At 42.5% G+C, this 24,195-nt stretch overlaps 1 protein-coding gene across 1 annotated transcript in view; it reads left to right on the top strand.

Annotated features, from left to right (window-relative positions):
• Positions 1 to 23,612, top strand: part of LOC106896094 (muskelin) — a 34,370-nt gene extending 10,758 nt beyond the window's left edge. Inside the window, exons 4-9 of the mRNA XM_014955822.1 lie at positions 3,666 to 3,813; positions 5,395 to 5,509; positions 8,231 to 8,370; positions 11,349 to 11,451; positions 21,101 to 21,155; positions 23,180 to 23,612. Of these exons, the coding sequence (XP_014811308.1) occupies positions 3,666 to 3,813; positions 5,395 to 5,509; positions 8,231 to 8,370; positions 11,349 to 11,451; positions 21,101 to 21,155; positions 23,180 to 23,301 (683 nt within the window). The 3' untranslated portion in view covers positions 23,302 to 23,612. The remainder of the gene's footprint in view (positions 1 to 3,665; positions 3,814 to 5,394; positions 5,510 to 8,230; positions 8,371 to 11,348; positions 11,452 to 21,100; positions 21,156 to 23,179) is intronic.
• The last annotated feature ends 583 nt before the right edge of the window (positions 23,613 to 24,195 follow it).

Below are 24,195 nucleotides of genomic sequence, written 5' to 3'. Positions count from 1 at the left end.
GGGTTAATGAGATTGGGGGGGGGGGGGGAAATAATAAAGCAGTGGCACAAGAAAAACATTCACTATCTACTAGACTGTTGGGGAATGTATTGTGTTTAGTGATGTCTCTGTAGAGCTTTTCCTCTTCAGTCAGTAATGTATTGTCATAGGAGCCAAGTGAATATCACAGGCCAGTGTCGTGTTCAAAACAACCAGGGCTGATTCCTCAGTCCAGCTGGTTGCCCACAACTGACCTGAGTGGTCACTCTGAACTGGGTGAAACCGATGGATATTTGCTCCAAAACTGATTTACATGTATGTGAAGGAGCAGGAAAGAGGGGGAAGGAACTTCCACAGAGCTATTCTTACAGCTTTATGCACCCCTTGGATCTAGTACCCTGCAAATAAGAGTTCTTGCAGTGCTTAAAATTAAAAAAAAAGAAATCGTAAGCAATCAGTTACTGTCACAGGTTCAATTTTTGTCTCCCATGCAGAATTAAATTCCCTTCCAGACATACATTTTGTTAGCTCAATATCACAAGTACTTTTTCACGAGTTTACAGCCCGTGTCCCTCTCCAATCCGCTGACCGCAATCACTTGAATTATATCCAGCATTTACTGCAAGTCGCTGCTCTCCCAGAACCGTGTAGCTCTCTTACCCCCTAGTGGAAGTGTTTGTCATGAGGATTTTATGGAGCCCTTTTTGCTCCGTCAAGGATCAGACCTCCTTGGTAAACATCATCTTGAGGTTGCCATTGTGTTTAAAATACCACAGCATCTCCCTCTGACTGTGTAGGATCTTGTCATATTTCCTCGTTGTTTTCTCTCCGTGGACTTGTTCACCAAATTTGTGCTGTCTTATGGTTTTTTTTTAATCATATCTAACTTTATAGTTCCATCTTCCCCATGCTCACCAAATTTGTGCTGTCTTATGGTTTTTTAAATCATATCTAACTTTATAATTCCGTCTTCCCCATGAAAAAGACCAGATATCAATTTTTTTCTAGCCTAAGGCACAACTTAAATACGGTTTCTTCACAGTTGCTTAGATAGGCCAGAGAGTTTATGTAAGTTGCTCCTCATCTTAGGCCTTTACTAAATGTAGGAATATATATATTTTAATATATATTTTTAATATCTATTTTTCTAGGCATTCTATATTTCAAACAGTCTCAAGAAGAAATTGATGCACACCTAAGAGAAGGCTGAAATTACTTGACTTGAATTTGGTTTTGATTTCAATTGTTGCGGATAATTCCTGTTCTTACTATTAAGAGTTAAAAAAAAAACAAACCAGAGGCACTGAACTTTGGTGGCTTTTCCCTCCTCCGTCATTTAAATAATAATTTCAGCTTCAGGAAATCGAGCATAAACTAAATACAAAATTCATTTATTTCACAACATTTCAGGAGGAGGGATGGGACTTCCATAGAGAAGTTTCATACGCTCTCCGTATCAATGGTAGTATAACAACGGTGTTCCTCATGATTATAATAATTTTCATTTCAATGAGCCTGAGGTATTAATGCTCTGAAGATTTGCATGCTTTTTTTTTTTTTTTATAAAAAGCCCTGCATGGTCTCAAATGTTCAAAGCAGCAGATAGGGTTGCAAAGACATTTTCCGTGTACATTAGCATTGCTGATCAAATTTAGATGGCTCTCCTGCCAGAAATGTCTCAAATATGCCTTGATTTTAAGCCTTTGGGGTCAGTGATTCAGTCCCTGACTCTGAAAGCAAACACATCACAGGATACTTTTCAAAAATTAATGATATTTAGTCTATAATTGTCTTTTTGTTCCCGATTTCCATATTGGGTGACTTTCACAGTGCTCATTAGTCTAATTTACAAACTTCCTTGTGGTTTGCAGCGAAGACAAGGTATGTAGTTTTGTGCCACCATTGTTCCCTGCTTTTTTTTATCTCTGCTCTGCCACCCATTTCCTTATAAACCGGATTAATTTTCATTAGAAACTTTGTGGCAAGATTGGGAGGTCAAAATAGGCAAGTTTCTGCTGATGAGGGCTCCAAAGGCTCCGCCTTCTGCTTTTCCATAAAACCATAAGCAAGAATTTTATCTACAGGACTCTGAATTATCTGAATATATTTCACTTTCTGCTTAAGTTTATGTAAGAGTGAAGCTGTTATATCTATTTTTTTTTTTTAAGAACTGTTTGGGTTTTTTGGCTTTGCTAAATATTTTGGTAGGGGCTTAAACTGTGGAAAACCAAATGCTGCTCCGAATTTTTTAATTGCTATTTATTACTTTCCTGGCCTAGCAAATGAGAAGATTGGAGACTGAAACCTATTACAGAATGGGCTTGCAAAATACCATTTTTTGTGTTCTTAAACAGCGCTATTAAATGGTTTATTAGCGTAGGGCTTGTTTTCTACTCCGTGTGTGCAGTTCACAGTTAATTGCAGGGAAGAATTTGCAAAATACAAGAGTTCTGAGAATTTTTCATGCCAAAAATCTTGATCGAAGGCCAGGAACCTTTACCAGCCTTTGTAAACTGACCCAGAAAGAGAAATGAGACAAACAGGATCTGTAAACAAAAATCACGTGCTCTTCACAAATACATTTTGGAAGGATGGTTGCCCGGGGAAACAGGAAATGGGGAATTATACAACAAACAAAAAGGACTGCCAAACAAATTTGCTGACCTTTTTTCGGGGAATTATGACGAAAACTGCAGGAATCCTCAGTATTTCACCATATTTCTTAATCTGAAGGTGGAACAGAAGAATAGCTTGGTAATTACACCGCAACTCTTTAGAAAACACAAACTTCCTTGACATCTCTATTCTAAAGGAAGCAATGCGAGGTTGTCAGCTATGTCATATTTTTTTTTCCCCCAGCTTTTTGCAATTAAGTTTTCTGGAATCGGTGCTTCCTTTTACGGATGAGATAATAACAAAATCACCCCACTGATATCTACAAGGATCATCTAGCTCGATGTTGAGACATTTTGGTCATGGTTTCTGAGCTGGTATGCTCCCAAATAGTCTGTCCATACTTTTTTCTAGGAAATGGTGGCTCTCAGGATGGTTTTTGTGCTTCCCAGGAGTCACAAATAGAAAAGGAAGAAGAGAATTTGCATTGGAGTTGTCCTTAGCAGGGAAGGAGTCAGCCTCTGGGTGATACATTGAGGCTTTGAGCAACTTGGTCTGGTGGGAGGTGTCCCTGCCCATGGCAGGGGGGTTGGAACTGGATGATCTCTAAGGTCCCTTCCAACCCAAACCATTTTATAATTCCATGTTTCTTCTCCTCCTCCCTCTCACCCTGCTTTGGAGGGCACATCCAAGAAGCAAATTGTTTGCTTGGTGACTGTGCCATTTCAGTTTGAAGTTGTGGTAAATAACGAGATCGCTGTGGAGGAGAGGTCATAGAAAATACCAGCTTGGGATCACTCAGTCCCAAGTTTTGGTTTGTTCAGAAAGATGAAGAGGTGAAAGTAATTAAAAGGAAGAAAATGGGCAAACTAAATAGTGATGTTAAGCTTAAGGCACGCTTTATCCCAAAATACCAGAGGTACTGATGTGAAATCTGATGTTTGTGCCATCGATATTAGAAAATCTGCTGAATTGCAGGGGAGGGAAATACATTTGTTTGATGCTTGATCCCTTCCTGTATCCTCTGTTGTTTTCAGTCTGTAATCATTTTATTTTTTTTTCATTTTTTCCAGTTCCGATGACAGGTTTCACGCAAAGGGCTACCATTGATCCAGAACTGAATGAAATCCATGTCTTGTCAGGGCTCAGTAAAGACAAGGAGAAGCGGGAAGAGAATGTAAGGAATTCCTTCTGGATTTACGACATTGTGAGGAACAGCTGGTAAGTCAACGAAAGGGGTGCTGTTTTCAACATCCACACTGATTTCCTTTAGAAAACAACCCTATACATGATCTTGGTCTCCCAGGAAGTCTTAAAACGTGGAATGGTAATGTTGAAGACAACTGAGTTCCCTTGAGGCACCTCTTTTTCCTCATAGCCTTTAGAGACACCATGGAAATAAGCCAACTGAGGAGAGAAATCATGTGAACTTCTTTACTGGAGGCAGGTGGAGTAAAGAGTGGAGCAGGTGGAGAGGATGAGGGGAAGTAAGCCTTTATAAGAAGTTTTTCCTGTAGGAATCCTGTGAACTTCTTTACTGGAGGCAGGTGGAGTAAAGAGTGGAGCAGGTGGAGAGGATGAGGGGAAGTAAGCCTTTATAAGAAGTTTTTCCTGTAGGAAATGTTCCAAGGCCAGGATTCATCATCAGTGCAGCAAATTTGTAGAATCATAGAATGGTTCGGGTTGAAAGGGACCTTAAAGATCATCCAGTTCCAACCCCCCTGCCCTGGGCAGGGACACCTCCCACCAGACCAGGTTGCTCAAAGCCCCATCCAGCCTGGTCTTGAACCCCTCCAGGGATGGGGCAGCCACAGCTTTTCTGGGCTATGTCTTCCAGTGCCTCATCATCCTCACAGTAAATGATTTCTTCCTAGTATTTAATCTAAGTCTCCCCTCTTTGAGTTTAAAACCCTCGTTCTATCTCTCCACTCACTGATAAAGTGAGTTGTTAATGGTAGCACACATGATACTAGTTATTAGAAACTAAGGACACTGTTCTGCTGTATGAATATTCATGGAGAAGTGCTCAAGCTGGATCTGTCAGCGCTTCGCAAGCTGCAGGCGATGGTACTTCAGCTGCTGGAGCCCATATTCTGAGAAAACATCTCCTCGTGTGTTTGCTCTATGGTATTTGGTAGTTGGTTGCCACTGCCCCTTTCCAGAGCTGGCAGCGTTTTTGTGTTCAAGGTCTCCTCTAATGTGGGGCCAATCACTTTGAAGGGTGTGAATGCTGTTTGTTTTTTTTTAAATGGGGTTTCAGTTGGAAAAAACAACTTAAGCCTGTTTGGAAACGGGTGACTAAAGTGCTGGCTGTGCTGAAAAATCTGACCTATAGCTCTACTCTGTCCAAGACTTTATTCTCCGTGTTGAAAATATACATTCTGGTAGCAAATAGTGGAACATCTAAAGCTTCCTCCAAAGCTCATGATATGAAATTTTCTAGAATTTTTTCCTGTATGGCTAAAGAGTGATAGGGCATTGGAACAGGCTGCCCAGGGAGGTGGTGGAGTCACCATCCCTGGCTGTGTTTAAGGGCCGTTTAGATGCAGTGCTAAGGGACATGGTGTAGGGGAGGACTTTGTAGAGTAGGGTAGATGGTTGGACTCGATGATCCCAAGGGTCTCTTCCAACCTCAATGATTCTATGATTCTAATACAGGACAGTATATAGAGAAATAAGAAAATCTTTGGGTTTATATGCCAAACAGTTCAAATTCACATGATTTCTACCTTATAGCCTTTCAGTAAGTTTCTTTGCTTCTTGTAGGTACTACTAAACATTACTTACTGCTCTGTATTTCAGGTCTTGTGTCTATAAGAATGACCAAGCAGCAAAAGAGAATCCAGGTAAAAGCCTTCAGGAAGAGGAGCCCTGCCCAAGGTTTGCTCATCAACTGGTGTATGATGAGTTGCACAAGGTATGAGAGTGCAGATATATCTATCTTGATTTTTTATTTTTTTTAATTTTACTGCTCTTCTGGTGTAGTTGCTTCTTCAAAGATTCTACAGTGTATATAACTTTCTGTATAGTGTTGATGTGGTGGGTAACATTATTTAACTTACCTTTTGAAATTAGGTGCTGAGCTACTTTTTATGCCAAAGTGAAGTAGATATGATAGGTCCTAGATAAAATAAAAATGCAGACAATGGAAGATACACATACTAAAGCTCTACAAGTTGTCAAGAGGCTGGCTCCTAGCTGTTCCTTTACTTGAGGACACTTGAAGCTTTGTTCATTGTCTTCAAGAACTTAATCTCACAACCTGTTAGTGACTAAATGGTCATAGGGTTACCAGCCTTTCCAGGAGAAAGTGTGTTTGAATGAAGTAATCACCATTAAGAATCTGCTCTGAGAGAGGTGCCTTGCTTTGCCCTGTCTGTCAGAAGCAACTGTCGTTCTTTAGCATTGTCTGACTTTATGGACACCTTCACTTTTAATTGTGCATAGTGTCCATGACTGCTCAGTAAACCTAGGGTTTTGTGCATGTTAACCCATAAAGCATAAACCCATGGATTTAGGTTACTATAACTTCATTAACCTATGAATTTAAATTACCGTGACGCACTTTCTTAACCTTTCACAGATGTTCCACAATTGAAATAAATTGTTTCTAAAATTTGGTTTTTAGTCTGAAACAGTCTGAGCTGAAAAAAGACAAATATACTTTAGTCTTAATCGTTCCATGGGATGTTAATCAAATTTGGGAAACCCAACTATAGCCCAAAAGTCTGGAGATGGGAGGGGATTTTAAGGAAGAATGGGTACTACTTCTGTGTGGAAAACTTGGATGATTTGTCTTCCCTCGTGGACATTAATGTTGGATGGTAAATACTGTTCTGCCTTTAATGGCTCAATTCTAAGAGTAAGGTGCCATGAGATTGAGCGTAGTATTTTACAAGTTGCTGTGAAGGTTGCTAAACCATGGCAGCTGCCCAGCTTTATCTGAAGAGCTGTTTGATGTACTTGTTTTGAAGAGTCTTATTTTTAGAAACCTCTGTTCAAATGACCTTTCTAAACTCCTCTGGTATAAATAAGGAGAGCCTACATCAGTGGGATGCGGAATACATTGTTTTGAGTGATTATTTTTAAAGCTGTAGAGAAAGGTAGCCCGTTGGACTTCTTGAACCTCAGTATTTGAAGACCCTTTGTGGCATGTTCAATATCAACAGTCTGAAATGCCAAATGATGTTAAGAAAAATAAAAAAGGTGAATAAATAAACAGTCCTTTTTCAACAGTTCCACTTTTCTCGAGATTTGTAAGTCCAGCCTTTCGTTACAAAGGTGTTTTATGCTGAAATTATCAGAATGGCTGTTAGACTTCTTCACTTGTTCTACCTTGTAGAAAAAAAAAGGCATTTTGTTTATACTAAATATTTCTGTGATAAGCATCTCAGAATGAGATACTAGAACTTCTTTTTAAGACAATCACAGTAATGGCTGTGATTTCTGATTCTAAGTAAGATTGGTCTTTTCTTCCTCAGTTCTTCTTAGCATTGTTTTTTTGTTTGTGTTTTTTTTTTCCCCACTTCATTCAGTTAACTCTTTCCTTTGTGCCCAGGGTAGTGGTTTGAGGGTGTTGCAGCGAAGCTGCTGTGTTGAGGTGAGATAAACCTGCCCTTCCAGAGACCAGGGAAATATTTTTCTCTAAAAGTCAAATTAAAGCTCTGTAAAGTTGTAGGACGTGTGGGGACATACACCTGTTGGTCATCTCCCAAGATTATGCTGGACTGGGCTTATTGTCACTTTTCTTGAGCATCTTTAGAACTTTCCAGCTCATGTTGCCAGTGGTCCTTGTCTTTGGGGAAGATAATGGTCTTTGCAGCCTTGAGGAAGAGGCTGTTTGTCTGAACTGTGGTGCTTTAGTCATGGACTTTCACCATGCTCTGACCGGAGCCACAGCATTAGTCTACAAAGTCCTTTTTTTTTCTTGAGTCTTCCTTAGAAGCCATAAATGTTTCTTCTTCAAAGGAATCTGTGATTGCTGGGGTCACCTCACAGTTATATAGGTGTAATCTGCTCATCCCCAAATTAGAGAAGGGTTTAATACAGGTGCCTTAATTTAGCCTCTCATGACAATGAGAATTTGGAGCCTTTGAGGACCAGATTGGAGAAGAGGTTTGAGTATTGTTTGCATCAAGTATTTTGAAGAGGACAACAAGAGTTGGCTCAGATCCTTCTTTTCTGCTCCTGTCTTACGTTCTTAAGGATTTATCATGCTCATAGGTTCTTCCTAAAGAAAGAGATCGCGTGGTTTGTGGATGTTTGTTTATAAATATCTCAGGAATCTGCTAGAGGGAGGTTCTATCAGTGCAGCTTTTTAATTATCTTAAAATATAAACAGTTTAAGTGAACTTTCTTCATCTCCTAGGGGACAAAATAAGGCTCATAATAAGATGGTGCAGCTTGTCAAACAGGCATAGTTTTCTCCCTCCAGGATAAACCTCTCCAAAGAAAATATAAACAGTTTAAGTGAACTTTCTTCGTCTCCTAGGGGACAAAATAAGGCTAATAATAAGATGGTGCAGCTTGTCGAACAGGCATAGTTTTCTCCCTCCAAACATTCTGACTTAATAAATAGTCTTTATTTAGCAGATAGACACAAACAATCAACTTTTTGATCTGCCTCTCATTTGCTTAGGTTCATTACTTATTTGGAGGGAATCCTGGGAAGTCCTGCTCTCCGAAGATGAGATTAGACGATTTCTGGTCTCTGAAGCTCTGTCGACCTTCAAAGGAATACCTGCTAAGACACTGCAAATACCTCATAAGAAAGCACAGGTACAGAAACAAAACTTGTTTTTGCAATTTTCTTTTCCAAAGTGTTGGGTTTTTTTAAGTTGCTAAAACTTGGGATATCTTGTAAACTCTTTTGGGAAATGTCACGTCGTTGGTTACATGATGGTCTGCAGGTTTCTTGATTATTTTTAATTTTTAAAAGAATAGTTTAATAATAAAAAGCAGTGGGGCAGGGCTAAACTACCAAGTTAATTTCATTCTGTTTTTTACGATGTTATTCTAAAACCAGAAAAATCTGGCTATTGTGTGGGGAGTTGTGGGGAATTTTTAGATTCCCTTCTCACTCTGCTGCTCATCAACATGTGTTTTGGTGCTGTCACCTCCCAAGGAAATGGAGTATGTTTCTGAAACACTGTGCTGAGAGATAGTAACAGCTCGCAAAGATGCTAATGAAGTCTGGGGGCTGGATTCCTTTGCACATCTGAAACTCAACCGCAGTGAGGTCGTCAAGAGTTTCTCATTCAGAATCCCTTGAAAGATCTCACTTCGTGCAGAATTCAGCTACGCTGTGATGCTTCTTGCGCTCTGGATGTTTCAGAGCTGCCTTGTATTTGCTATTTAGAGCAACGGCTTTTCAAAATCAAGCTTATGGTGTTGCCTTAGGCAAGAAATTGCAGCAGCGAGACAGCCTTTCAAGACCCAGCAAATGATCTGAAGCCAATAAATAGCTCTTTTCTGCATTCTTGGTGAGAATACTTCGTTACTGCGTTCTGCCAAGAGTTGGAGGCTGGTTTTTACTGATGGTATTTTACTTCTGAGGTGTAGTAGGTGAATTGCTGTCCTCAACTCAGGGTCACTGTGGCTGGATGACGCATTTTGCAGGTTACCCATGGCTTGAATACCTACAAGAACAAATAAAGGTCTTGCCCACTAAACTGAAAGGCATATAACCCATGAATAGTTATCCCTGGAAGTGTTCAAGGCCAGGCTGGATGTGGCCTTGAGCAACCTGCTCTAGTGGGAGGTGTCCCTGCCCATGGCAGGGGGTTGGAACTAGATGATCTTTGAGGTCCCTTCCAACCCAAACCATTCTATGATTCTATATGTAAATGTGGCTGTACAGCCCCCGGTGACATCTCTGGATTGCTTGTTTTCACTGGCTTAAATTGCACTCAAAGGAGATGTTGCTGCATATTATCTGGCAGAAATTTGGGGTTTATTCACCGTGCTCCCATTTGTTGGGGTCCATTTTAAGGAGACTAACGTGACCAGGCAGGGAATGGTGTGATGGGTGCTTTGCTGGAGGTCATGTGCCTCTCTGGGCTGGAGGTGAACTGCTGCAGAAGCACGTGGCTGCTCGTTGTCTGTACTCACAGAATGGCAGAGGTTGGAAGGGACCTCTGGAGATCATCTAGTCCAACCCCCTGCCAAAGCAGGTCCACCCAGAGCAGGTTGCACAGGAACATGTCCAGGCGGGTTTGGAATGTCTCCAGGGATGGAGACTCCACCACCTCTCTGGGCAGCCTGTTCCAGTGTTCTGTCACCCTCAGTAAAGAAGTCCCTCCAGCTCTAGGTACCACAGCAGGTACTTGCTTTGTGGAACCAGCAAATCCACCTCATCAGCTGGAGTCCTGTTTGACCTGTTGACCTGTTTCGTACCAGTCAGCCACAGCAGAGCTCAGCTGGCCAAGCACAGACAAGCAAGGTCTCAATGGTGCCACTTATTTAAGGTACCTCAGCTCTCCTGAGCATCACCATGGAAATGTCATCTAAGAAACTCTCTGAATGTTTGGAAGAAACAACATTTAATTGCCAAAATGTGGTGTACAGCCACAGTCTTCATGCTCTGTGCACTGGCTTCAATGACTTGCATCTTTAAACGATTTCAAAATTTGGGCTAGAGATGTCCACTACAGTATAAATCACCAGGTGGATGATCCAAATAAAAAATAACAATAGGGTTAAATCTCTCAAGTGTGATTTCTTTCAGTTTGACAACCTGTACCCCTTTAAAGGTAACTGAAATATATTATGAATACAATATTTTGCGTTCCTGTAAGGCAGTTGATACAAGGCTGAGATACAAGTAGCTGAGAATGTGGGTTTTAGAGTCCTCATCTCTGGAATCCAGAATTGTCCGTGCTGTTTTCATGGGAAGGCTTAATCCTGTGTGTTGGTGATTCAGAAGATGACAAACAGTGTGATGCTGCACTCGGGGGATTGATGATGGGGGGGAGAAAAGAGGTAATTTTAAAAACCTCATCCTTTCTAGGCTTATGCACCCAACTCCGTGCTGCAGGGAAGTAGCTGTGGTCACTGAGGATGCTGAGCCCAGTATTGTTTTCTAAGGGCTCTGTTAACTTCTTCAGGGAGTTTACAGTTTGTATGTGTTAAAAGAAAATGGGAAAATAGTGGTGGTGGTGCACAGGATTTTATGTACACGTGTTCTTTCCAAAGGGTCCCTTCCGGCCTGGGCAATTCTATGATTCTATGATTGTTTTCTAAGGGCTCTATTAACTTCTTCAGGGAATTTACAGTTTGTATGTGTTAAAAGAAAATGAGAAGATAATGGTGGTGGTGCACGGGACTTTATGTACACGTGTTCTTTCCAAAAGTGGGATATTAAGGCACGGTGTTCACTGAATCCAGAGGTTTTCACCCCCATCTGGCAGAAGCAGGGAGCCTTCTCCATCCCTGTACTTCTAGGAATGTAAATATCCCTGGGACTGGAGCGCTCAGGGCTTGCCTGGTTTGAACTGTGCTCCTCACAGGAGGTGCTACTCATACCTTACTTTATTTGTGGAAAACAAACCCTACTAAATGTTTTATAATTATGTGTTTTGGTCTGGCTTAAAAGCAGGTACTCCAGCAAATACGCGGCCAAGCTGCCATTAACATTGTTTTATTTGGAAATGTTTGGCTGAAAGTTCCATTTGATAGGGCTTGTTCTTTGTAGAAATAGTAGTATTTAGTGCTGAAGGAAACGATTGAGCTCATGTTTTCTTGTCTCCTCTTTGTAGGTTTGAAGAAAAAGCTCAGACTGACCCTCTCAGTGCACTGAAGTACCTGCAGAATGATTTGTATGTGACTGTGGATCACTCAGACCCCGAGGAGACAAAAGAGGTAGTGATGAAGCATCTTTGTCGTACTTATAAAGAAATGTAAACTGTGTTCCCAGGTGGAAGCTTTAAGCCTCTTAAATCTTGGTTTTATTCAGTTTTAAAAAGCCCTACAGGTCCATGACACTTTGCTGTATCGTATATTTCTCCGCGCTAACGATCTTACTGCTTTAGAAACAGTCATTTTTACAACTGCAATTCCAGATAAAATAGGTTTTGTACTCATAATAGCAAAGACTAGGCTTTTGTTTTAATTCCAATGTGCTGGTGTGTATTTTGGGAGCTTTAATTGAAATGTAAACTCCCTGAAATGTCACGAGTCTGTAGCTGGGTGTGCGGTAGGAAGCGAATAGAAACTCTTACTCACGCTGCCTTTTGGCTTGTCAATATTAAATAACTCTGGGAGAGGGAAGGAGGTTTTTCTCTAGATGATAGGTATTTCTGGAAGTAGGTTGTATATACACATTGCTCCCTAACCTTAAACTCTTACTTCCTCTGCCTTTTGAATATTATCCATTAGGCATGTCCATTTTATTTGTTCCAGGAATTTGTTCCCATTTCCTGTTTTGATTCCATTACTGCAGGACGTGTCACTTCACAGAAAGAATTAAAGAAATAGTGAAAAGTGTCAGATAAGGTGGTTGATTTGACTCTGCCATTAATTTCCACATGGAACTTGGGGCAGGCAGCTGGATGTACAAGTGTTCAGCTCCCTACGGGAAGCTGAGGAAGAAGAAACTGTGGTTCTTACTCTCTTCTTGCATTAATGACTTGGGAAGTGATTCGACAGCTCCTTTTATAAAACTGAGATAGAATAATGGGTGCTGTTATTCCATGCTGAGTCTCTGGATTAACTAACTTAATTTGTTGGGTTTAACTTGTTACTTCAGATAAAGAAAAGATCATTATACAGGCACTAAAGCTGTTGAGGGAGAATATGGTCCTTGCGTGTGCACGGTATAGAATTGTAGGGTTAGAAGAATTGAGAAAAAAAAATTACTCCTATCAGGGTCTTGGAACCAATCACATTTGTCATAAATCCTAGTTAGTCTTTATAAACATCTGGTCCAATAAAACGTTTAAGTGCAGTGCCTTAAATTCCCTGTTAGATGGTTTCTCATTTAAATTGTCCCATATCAAGTAGTTTCACATCTTTCCTACACATTTCTTGTATAGAAAAGATAGATAATGCTGCTTTTCTTCAGGTAGAAAAGGAGATTTTATTTTTTATTTTATTGTTTTTTAACCCATTCAGCATGTTTCAAGGAGCCTCAGCCCAATTATGCCCCATCTTCCCAGTGTGGGAGCACTTTCCTTGTCCTATTTGAATCTCTAATAATCTATAACATACAACAACCATTCTGATGCTCTCTTCTCCCTTTCTTCTCCCTCCCACCCACCATGAGACCATGTCCTGTGTTCTCTGATCTCCCTTTGTCTCCGTGTCATACCTGGGTGCTGGTATCCCCATCATGTCTATGAAGGCCATGTCTCTCTTTGGCCACCTTCTCCCAGGGAGATCTTGCATCTCATGGCTGGCTGTGCCTTTTTATTGCTTGAATAGAAAATATTTGTGGTGTCATAGACAAGCTCCCCTCCTTTTAGTTCTTGCTGCCTCCTGTCACCAGCAGACCAAAGGAACTGCTGTAAAAGCTGCACATCTGACACAGGAAATATTTAATTTTCTATATTTGATATTCCCAGTTCGGTATATATAGTATTTAACTTGTCCACCTTGTAAGAATGAAGAATTTACCTGACTGCACGGAGTCCTCTGAGGTTTTGGGGAAAAGTACTAGCTTTATCATACAAGGCAGAAATAGAATAAAATGATAAAAAAAAAAAAAAGAATTATCCCTTTTCACAGAACATAGTAGTGTTCTGCACTTTAATGATTTGGTGTATGAGCTCCATCCAGCTGAGTGACTATTTTGTGAATCCTATCTCTGCAGCCCTAATGTCTGATCCCAACAAAATTCAATAGCTTCTGTCCATCATACCGGTCTGAACCGTTCAGCAGAACTAAAGCTTCAGTTCCAGGAGTCTCCTAAAGTCATTTAACAATTCCTGGGAGACTTAATTATTTGGGCTTGGGTTTTTTGCTATGTGGGGGTATTGGTTTGGTTTTTGTTTGGTTTTTTTTTTGTTTTTCCCAAACTGTGTTGATCAAAAACAGAACTGCCAGGTATATGGCGTGGAGCCAGGCACTGCACTGGTACTGACTGGGTGTATTTCCAGTTGACGTCAATTTACCTTCCGGTTATCGCATCGAGTTGGCTTTTTGCTCTGGCCTTACATCTTCCAATAGCTCTGGTGCTTTCCAAGGGACTGACGCAGGAGTTTTGGATTCATTATCAAATTTCAAGCACCGGTTTGATTGTGCATCTCAGCCCAGACACCTACATGCTCTCTCTTTATTTGTAATTGAGATCGTCTTAATTAATACCGAAGGCTGATATTTCTGATCAGCTTGCTCTGTGCTGGCTACAGCCATTGAATGTTTTAAGGCTTCTTAGTGTGGCAAATCTTAAGGGAGCTTTTTTCCCCCCCCTGTTCTTTTCCCTCTTTCCAGGGCAATTGTTAAATTTGGGAAGGACCAAGCTGAATAGGTTTTATCAACAAATTTTTGCTACATTTCTCTTAAAAACTGGCCTGGGTGGCTTCATGTTTTATAGATTGAGATACGGGTAGCGTTGTATAATATTAGAAGCAGGATTTCACGTTGAGGTAAGGCTTTATAATAGAAATAATTTCTTCTAACTTTGTTAGGCAAGTCTCTTCAGCTGTTTGGAGTTGGATGCCAAAGAAAATAAACAGACTGTTCTTGAAACTTACTTTGGCGTTAGCAACCAATTTTGTTTAAAGTAGCGTGAATGATTGACAGTAGGAACATATACCCCCAGATTTTCATTCCTTTGTTGTGAATTTTAGGGGATGTTAATAGGATTATAGAGTGGGGTTTTTTTTTTTTCCTTTTTTGTTATTATAAAGTGAAGTAGGTGCCTGCAAGTAACATCTATTGCATGGGTGCTTGTTTTAGTAGTCGCAGGCTACGTGCCAGCTATGTCTCTGCTGTTGCCCACAAACGCAAATCCAGTTCTCTTGAACTGTGATTCTGCTTGAAATCTCTTAAACCTCGCCAGTGAGTTCAGTTTTTTCAAATCAGTGAATCTTTTGGGTTTTTACAGTTGTGGATTAATAGCTCTGACTCTGTGTAAAGGAAGGTGGATGCCCAGAGCACGTGGAAGTTTGTCCGTGCGTTCTAGTTCACTGACAGATATATAGAGAGATAAAGTTGTATAAAATAACTGGCATTTATTGGTGTAAAAAACTCTGGTGATGTGGGTGTTTGTGACGTCGCGTACACACGGATGTGCATTTGGTGGTAGTTTGGAAGCGGAGGCTTTTAAAGATAAAAGGATGGTCAAAATAGCAAAATCAAAATGAATGCCAAGTTTTGTACTTATGGCGAGGAAAAAATAGGTGCTGTTAAAGGACAAAAAAAGTCAGTATGTCACCTACAAGGCTAAAGGTGGTGTTCTTAGAAGACTGGAATAATCATACTGAGAAAATTTCCACTCGTTTCTATAGAAGAAATGGTTGGACTCGATGATCCCAAGGGTCTCTTCCAACCTGAACGATTCTATGATTCTATGAAATCAAGTCGACACCTTAGTGGACTATAGAAGAAATGGTTGGACTCGATGATCCCAAGGGTCTCTTCCAACCTGAACGATTCTGTGATTCTATGAAATCAAGTTGACGCAAAAAATGGCCACTGCTGCCCAAGTCAAGGAGAGCAAGGTGGTTTTGTACATCAAGATTCATCTACTGGTGAAGCTCAATCCCATGGCTGCTGTAAAACAGATACAAAGCGCAAGCAAAACTCGCGGTATGTTTTTCTTGGAACGTGGCAGGAGAAAGAGCAAGGACCTGGAGGCCAATTTGAGGCCTGACGAGCTTGTAGGCTGAGGCTGGAGGCCCCTGTTCAAGGCCGCTTCATACTTTCCATTCTTAAGACCTTGTCTTTAATAAATTTGCCAGATAAAGCCAGCGGGACCCAAAAGTATTGTTTGAGGCTGCATTAGACTGATATTTCTGAGAAAATTGAAGCCCAAATGGGAAAAATAGTTCTAGGAAGAAGCTAAGAAAAGCCTGCTTCTCTTCTTGGTGTCCTGCTGTGATTCTTTGTAAAGCGTCAGAGTCTGAGTGCTGCAGGAGCAGAGGCTTTGGAGCCAAGGAGCCTTTAGAAAAACAACGAAGAGCTTTCCCAACTTCAGCTAGTGACGGCTCCGTCCTCAAAGAATTTTTGCTGCTCGTTGCTTCTTTGAGCCTGTGCTACCAGGCACCATCCCAGCAGAAGTGGTCAAAGCTGAGGAACTGCTTTAGGCTGGGATCTGAGTAACGACCATCACAGAGGAGGAATTAGATCTGATTCATCCAACCTGCCGGGTACCTCATAAAAGAATTGCTCTTTTCCCCCTGAAAGCAAAAGGCAGAGGCGTGCAGCAAATAGAGTAAAACTTGTATGAGTTGCCACGTGGCACAATTGCTTTTTCTTTCTTTTTTTTTTTTTGCTGTAGGTAGAAACTTAATAAAGTACCTTCAACTGATAATAGAACAATAACATTAGGAACGTGAAGGTCATAAGCTGGAAAACACCAGAATTAATATTAGCCGTGTAGTCTTAATTTAGCCTCGCTGGACGTGGTTGATTATATTAGTTAACCTTATATTGGTCAGCCAGATTTATCTAACTAATGCACCAGGTGTATAACTAATATAACTTTATATTAGTTAACCAGATAACATTTCTCTCTAAGGAACCCCTGCCTCCCTTCAGAGGGTGGGTTGGATCTCCGGGAGAGAAGTTAATTGTGTAACGAAGGGAACTGTTGTCTTTTTGAATAGAGGCTTAATTTGGAAGGGATGAAGCCAGTGAGGCAGAGGGATTGTCAGAAGAGAACGGGTGGTGGTGTGATTAAAGCAGTTGGGTGCTTCTGCTGCATAATTGAATTCTGGTCCTGCCTCTCCAACGGAGTTGCTATGTGACGTTAAGCAAATTGTTTTTCCTAGATGGTCATTAATTGGGTTCTTCGTTCTGGTGCCTGATGGGAGAGATCCGAGGTGTGATTTGCTTGAGGGCTTTGCTCTTCTGGCTGCAAGTGAATTCAGAAGCTGCTGCATAATACTAGGTATTTTGAAAAAATCAGATTCTAGTCGTTTCAAATAGGGGACCCAGAATTAATCAGAATTTGTAGTGCTGTTGTTAGGATGACAATTAAAATGATAGGAAAACTGATGAGGACATTAACTCCTTTTTTAGAGCAGAGTTTGAACTTCAAGAAGAAACTACTGCATTGGGTTTGTGCTGTAAAGGGTGTGTAGGAGACCTGGTCTTGAGAAACCAGTAGCCTTCCTATGCTCTGGAGAAACAGCAGAGGTCCCTTGGGAGAGCATCACAGGGTTTGCTGGCATCGTACTGCAGATGCAGAGAGAACCAGCTGAGGCTCAGTGCTGTTGCACAAACTGATGTTCTTAACTTACCTGCTTGATCTTTCTGTCAGAAGGTGCTTTTTAAACATGAGCTGATGCATAAAATGTAATTTCAAAACAAACAACCAACAGACCTCAAGGTTAACTGAAGTGCAGCACCACCAGGGAAGGAGGAGACAAGATACTCCTTCTCCATGAAGCTGGAAAGCAACTCGTGGCCGTGAAAATCCATCACGCCTCGTGGAATGGAATGGAATACTTGGTGGGGGGGTCTTTTTAAGGGATTTTTGGTGCCCATTGAGCAAATTTAGTAGCTGGATCCTGCTTATATGGTGGGCATCCTGAGACCCAGCCTCAAACATGGCTTAATTTGCACTTGGGTCACAACAACCCCCTTCAGCGCTACAGGCTGGGGGCAGAGTGGCTGGAGAGCTGCCGGGCAGAAAAGGACCTGGGGGTGTTGGTCGACTGTCGGCTGAACATGAGCCAGCAGTGTGCCCAGGTGGCCAAGAAAGCCAACAGCATCCTGGCCTGTATCAGGAACAGCGTGGCGAGTAGGGCCCGAGAGGTGATTGTCCCCCTGTACTCGGCACTGGTGAGGCCCCACCTCGAGTGCTGTGTCCAGTTTTGGGCCCCCTACCATAAAAAAGACATTGAGGTGCTGGAGCGGGTCCAGAGAAGGGCGACAAAGCTGGTGAGGGGTCTGGAGAATAAGTCTTATGAGGAGAGGCTGAGGGAACTGGGGTTATTCAGCCTGGAGAAGAGGAGGCTAAGGGGAGCCCTTATTGCTCTCTACAACTCCCTGAAAGGAGGGTGTAGAGAGGCGGGGGTCGGTCTCTTTTCTCAAGTCACAGGCGACAGGACGAGAGGAAATGGCCTCAAGTTACACCAGGGGAGGTTCAGGCTGGATATTAGGAAAATTTTTTTTCCCTGAAAGGGTTCTCAGCCATTGGACTGGGCTGCCCAGGGAGGGGGTTGAGGCACCATCCCTGGAGGTGTTCAAAAGGTGTCTATTTTTGTCAGTTAGGTTGACGGTTGGACAAGATGATCTTTAAGGTCCCTTCCAACCTAGAAGATTCTGTGATTCTGTAATTTCTCTTTACAGCGGGGTGGCTGGTGGCGTTGCTGGGGGAACCCCTGGAAGCATGTGGCATCCTCTTTGTCCTGGCAGAGCTGGCTTCGTGTGCTACCAGGCAGCTGGCAGCGGGCTCCAAAGGCAATTGTGTGGGAGGGGAAGGTAGCCAGGACGTGGCATTCACTATCAGAAACAGAGCAGATTTTGCCACGGGTTTTATTGGAACTTTTTTGGAGCTATTTATGCTGGGCATCTGTTGAAGGACGTTGCTGATCTGGAGCCAAGCTACTCTGACAAGTTACGCTGGTGCTGAAGCACACGTGCGGCGTTGCGATGCGTTGTGATTTCACACACCCAGACCTCGCACTCAAGAGGGTGCTTACTCAGCCTCTTCCCCCTCTTCTGAAGTTTGTTAACCCTGTATCTTGCCAATGGCATCCTAGGGTGCATCAAGAAGAGCGTGGCCAGTACGTCAAGGGAGGTCATCCTGCCCCTCTACTCTGCCCTCCAGGTGAAGCCACACCTGGAGCACTGTGTCCAGTTCTGGGCTTCCCAGTTCAAGAAGGACAGTTAACTGCTGGAGAGGGTACAGCAGAGGACCACAAAGATGATGAGGGACCTGGAGCACCTCTTTTACGAGGAGAGGCTGAAGGACTTGGGTCTTTTTAGTGTGGAGAAGACCGAGGAAGGATCTGATCAATGCTTATAAATACTTAAGGGGTGGGTGTCAAGAGGATGGGGCCAGTCTTTTTTCCGTGGTGCTCAGTGACAGGACAAGAGGAAATGGGCACAAACTTGAATATAAGAAGTTCCACCTAAACATGAGGAGGAACTTCTTTCTTTTGAGGGTGGCAGAGCCCTGGAACAGGCTGCCCAGGGAGGTGGTGGAGTCTCCTTCTCTGGAGGCATTCAAAACCCCCCTGGACACCTTCCTGTGCAACCTGCTGTAGGTCATGCTGCTCTGGCAGGGGTTTGAACTAGATCTCCAGAGGTCCCTTCCAACCCCATATCATTCTGTGATCTTTCTAACCTGTTCTGAAATCCCTCCAGTGCTAGCTTCATGTGAGAGTCTCCTCAAAAGAGGCAAACTTATCCTGGTCCTTATTTTAGACTGAGGGGTTTTTTTGTGGGTTGTTTTTTTTACCTTGTCATGTTGAAACTGAGCTTGCTGAGACGTTTTCATGACTTCTTGCACTTTGTTGTAGATTTACCTTTTTGTAGCAGCCTTTTACACATGTGGCTTTTTGCAGTTTTGTCCTTGGACGTTCTTCTGTGGAGGCTCTGCAACCCTGACTCATTTGAACTTTCTTTGCAGAGCTTGATTCTCAAACCACTTGTTTTTTCTCTAGTGCTTTCCTCATATGTTCCTAATTGATACAGGGCATCCAAAGGTGGTTGCCCTATTGTAGACAAGACTTACAAGCCTCGATAACAGCAGGAGACTTGACTCATTTGAAGATCCTGCTCCTTTTCATGCATTTTCTATGAGTTTGTCATTTTTGCAGTAGGATGATCCTGATCTGTTATAGCTCCTAAATGTGTTTTCTCTGAGCCTTTCTACCCCAACCTGTTTTGCATAGCTCGTTATGTCTGTTTATGTCGATTTGCACTTGGCCCTAATGAATTGCACCTTGATCCATCATTATAAGCTGGAGGAAATGGAAGAACAGCCTGAAACCTGTCTGTTCCCGTGCTGTCTGTCTGTCTGGACATGGTGTAAGGTCTGTGGACTCTGTGAATGTGCCCTGTTCTGTGAAGCAGGTTATCACTGCAAACCCAGAATGATGCTGACCCTGGGGCACAGATGAATCAGATCTGATTCATGGCTCCATTTTGATGTCAACCCACCAATGGCTGCCCACAGTGAAGTTGTTTGACCCATTTGCCGTTCTCTGTTAGCTTAATCTAGGTGATGCCTCCATAATTTGCCTTAAATATCATACAAAAGCATCAGAAGTCCTATGAAAGTCAAAATGGACAATGTCTATTGCCAAGTCCCCCTCCATAGGGCCTGCTGCCTTGTAGAAGAAATCAGATTGATGTGATACAACTTGTTGTTGCCAAGTCCACGTTGGCTGTTACTCGTCACCTTCACCACTCCCGGATGCCTGCAAATTGTCCATGTTCCCATTTTTTTTTTTCTTAAATTGAAATTAAACTGATGGATATGCATTTCCTGGCTGTTCTTCCCACTCCTTCCCTGAACATTTTTGCTTCTCTTCTGCTTCCCTCCCTCCCTTTCTTTCCTTCAGGCTGTGTGCTGTAAAGACACACAGATAGGAGACAAAAGATTACAAGCCTTTAAGGGATCAGCTAATTCTTTAAGAAAACATGACAAAGCACTAAGCTTTGCTACAATGTGGGTAACTGAAAACAGCAGCTGGGACAGAGGAAGATATTGTGTTCACTGTCTGTCAGTGAGACATTAAAGGAGAATAAAACCGTGAATGTGTTACTTAAAGCGTTTTTATTCATGATTCTGACGTTTCTAAAGAACTAGGTTTTAGTGGGATTTTTTTGTTGGTGGTTTGTTTTTTTTTTTGTTGTTGTTTTGTGTTTTTAATTAAAAAGACGTTTCCTTAAATTTATGATATGAGCTTCTCAGAGAGGTTGTTGCCATTTAAAGCTTTTTCTATGTTTTAGAAGTTCATGCTGCCCTGTAGCAGTTACCCACTTCTTGTCCCCAAAACCGTACCACATTCATCCCTGGGATTGTTGTTGTGTGGAAGAGTCTCTACCTTATTTCTACACTGTGATATCTGCCAGAGAGGCAAAAAAAGTATATATATAAAAAATTAGGTTTTAGGGCTCCTGGTCAAGGGCCTTTCGTTGCATCGATGCCGCTCTAATTCTAGGAAAAACCATCCGACTTGTTCGGCCAAGGTGTCAACTCGTATTGCTCATATGAAAGTGTCTGCTGCTGTTATTCATAAGTGTAGTGCAGAAGTTCTAAGGATTGTGCAAAGAAAACCCAGCAGCTCTCAAGCCACTTGGATTTCTATGAATCTTTTGGATTTTTTCCTGTGCAGTTAATAATGCTGTTTTTCTTTCTTTCTTTGTCCCTCCGCCTCCTCTTCTGCAGTTTCAGCTTCTCGCCTCAGCGTTATTTAAGTCTGGCTCGGATTTCACCACTCTTGGTGAGTATTGTGTATCAGAAGAATTATACTAAGTATGTTCCCTCTGGTAATTACTGTTTGTTCCTACTGTTTTTTTATTTCAAATGTTACGGTTCATATGAATATTGTAGGCCCTTTTTGGTTTGAATATGCAAAGCGCCGCTACGCAGACATTTGAGAGATTATTTATAATGACCAGTGTCCAATGCCTCCAGCCCCATATTTAAAACATCTGTCACCAGTGGTTTTAAACCCGTGCCTCCCGGGATCATTTTCTGTCTCTTATTACATGTGATGCTTCGCTGTTACCCAAATAAACAGAAGCTTTGGTCAGAAGAAAGCACCTCCTGTTATGTCACGTTGGAATCTCACAGCATGGCTACGGCTCTGTTTGCTGTGATAACTGCAATTCCTGGAGTAGTTTGGTTCTCTCTGTTCTTTGCAAAACTAGTTCTTCGGGCAGAATGTCAAGAGCGGAGAAAACGGTGGCGTGTAGGGCTGGAAACAGGAGGCCTGAGCCAAAGCCCTAATTCGTTTCGCTGTTCTGTCCAGTTAACTCTTTGAAATGGTTGGGAGGTTAATCCTGGGCAGGCTGTAGGAAGGCTATAGGCATAATTTACATTCTTGTAACCATGTGTTGTCCTCAAGTTACCGAGCTCTCTCGCTCTGAGTATGGTTGACCTCAGTTTTTCACGAATGTTTGGATGACCTCAGTTTTTCACGAACATTTAATTCCCAATCTAAGGAATGGAGGGAAGGAGAAAGCCCCCTGGGCTGTCCTTGTCCCTCGAAGGTACATCACTCTCAGCCCTGCTGGATGAGGCAGCTCTGCTCAGCTCGTGTGGTTTGGAAGACGTTATCTGGCTGATGCTGTGAGATTAATTTTTTTAAAGGAAGAAAACTCAAGTTTCAGAAAGTTGTTTTTCCCCTAGTTTTAAGTAGTCTGAAAGATGAATTAGTTCCTGGCACAGTACAATACTTTATTCAGTAGTTGGCTTTACAGATAGGAGGATGCATATATCAAGTGGTGCTCCTAAAAGAAAACAAAAAAATCCCCAGCCCTCCTTGATTTGATTAACTTGGTTGACTTTGATTAACTGAAGAGTTGAGTTCACTGAATTAAAAAGCATTCCTTTGAGATACCAGCGATTGAAGTAATACAAAGCAGAGGAAATCGTTGTGTGCCCGCTCTATTGTTCTTGCTGTTGATGGTTTTAAGCATGAGGATTTGGATAAACAAAGCTGCTGCTGGGGCCTAAATCCTCCCCTGTTGGGAGGCGGCACTTCACAAACCTCCTGGGCAAAGAACCTTGTGCCAAGATGCAGCCTGGGTCCTTCCACAAGTCCAGGGATTAAATTAGCAACAATTAAATAGACTTGGGACTCGACCATCAGCAGAACTTGTCTTAAGAAAATACTGCAAGCTCTACAAGTACCAACTCCGGTTAAGACAGTCGTGAAGATAATGAGGAAAGCCTGAGGACAGAAGAAACGAGGCACCAAATAAAAATAGCTACGCAGATTTTTGTTTTCTGGGCCATGGGAGCAGTCCCCTGAGGACTCTTGCTTCCCCTGTTCCTTCAGGACTGTCGATGAGCCTGACAAAGCCGTTTGCCTATTGCTTTTTATGGCATTTTGATTGCGGCGTTGGCTTGGGGTGACGTGATCTCTGGGGGTGTGTGCGTAGAACGGAGGGACAGAGAGCTGGCAACCCTATTAGATGAGGCAGAAGTAATAAATAGTTAACATCACTCCAAAATGGACAACTTCAGCCACTAAACTGAGCATTATCAGGCATTGGAATGGGCTGCCCAGGGAGGTGGTTGAGGCCCCATCCCTGGAGGTGTTCAAAAGACAGGTTGATGTAGTGCTGGGAGGTATGGTTTAGTGATGGTGATGCTTCTTGTTTGTTGTGTGGGTGTCTGTTTTTGTCAGTGAGGTTGACGGTTGGACAAGATGATCTTTGAGGTCCCTTCCAACCTAGAAGATTCTGTGATTTGAAGTAGGGAGCTCTGATTTGCTTTCTCTTTTTCTTCCTCCCCCAGGATTTTCGGACGTTGACCACACGTACGCGCAGAGAACTCAGCTGTTTGATACACTGGTCAACTTCTTTCCGGACAACATGACCCCTCCTAAAGGCAACCTGGTAGACCTCATCACGCTGTAACGAAGCAATCACTGGACACGTGGAAGAGGGGGAAAAGCATCCATTTTCAGTATTTTAATTTTTTTACTGCATTGATTGACTGCTGGGATGAAGTAATATAGTAACCCCTAGGTGTTTGGAAGGGGTTTTATACTTGTATGGTGAATCCCTGAAGCTTTTCCCTTGGAGTAGGTTAATAAAATGTAACTGACGTACTTCCGACTAAATATATATATTTTTTCTGACTTTGGATTTTGAGTTAGCAAATGTAAGATGAAAAGGTGAGGGGAAAGAAAAGAAAACAACAACAATAAAACCCAATCATGCAGTGATTGTTTTTGCCTGTAGGGGAAAATTGAGATTTGTGGGTCGTCTGGAATTCAAAGTGATGGGTTTTATTTTGGGTTTTATAAGAAAGTCTGTGGGGGGAGGTTGTTCTGTGCTCATTTGTAGCTACTCATGGTGCATTGCTTCATCCTGCAACTCCCTCCTCAGCAGCTGAATGACTTGGGGGCAGGACATGGGCACGTGTGGAGGTAACGGTGACGTACGTGTCTCCAGTCTTGTAGTGGCAGTGTGTCACGTGAAGGGGACACACCTAAATGTCCATCTTCCCTTCTCTGGAGCCTTCCACTTAGACCTGATGGTTGAGTGGGAACCTCAGAGAAACCTCTGGAAGACGGGAGCGCGGTCGTCACCTGCACAGGTCCCTTTTCAGGGATCCTTCCGTTTCCACCGCCGTGCTCTTCCAATGAGAAACCCTGCGGGTCCTCACCAAGCCCTGGCAGGACTGGGTCTTCCACCAGACCTACACACCACCTCTGCAGCCTGACCCCAGGTTGGGTGTAGGATTTCTGAAGCTGATTGTCTTTGTTTACGTGCACCGACGCTTCCGTGTGCGTTTGTTGTCAACGT

Source organism: Calidris pugnax, unplaced genomic scaffold (genome assembly GCF_001431845.1).
Source record: "Calidris pugnax isolate Ruff unplaced genomic scaffold, ASM143184v1 scaffold258, whole genome shotgun sequence".
NCBI classification, from domain to species: Eukaryota; Metazoa; Chordata; class Aves; order Charadriiformes; family Scolopacidae; genus Calidris; species Calidris pugnax.
The sequence above is the reverse complement of the archived record's forward strand: the minus strand, read 5'-3'. Positions and strand labels throughout refer to the sequence as shown.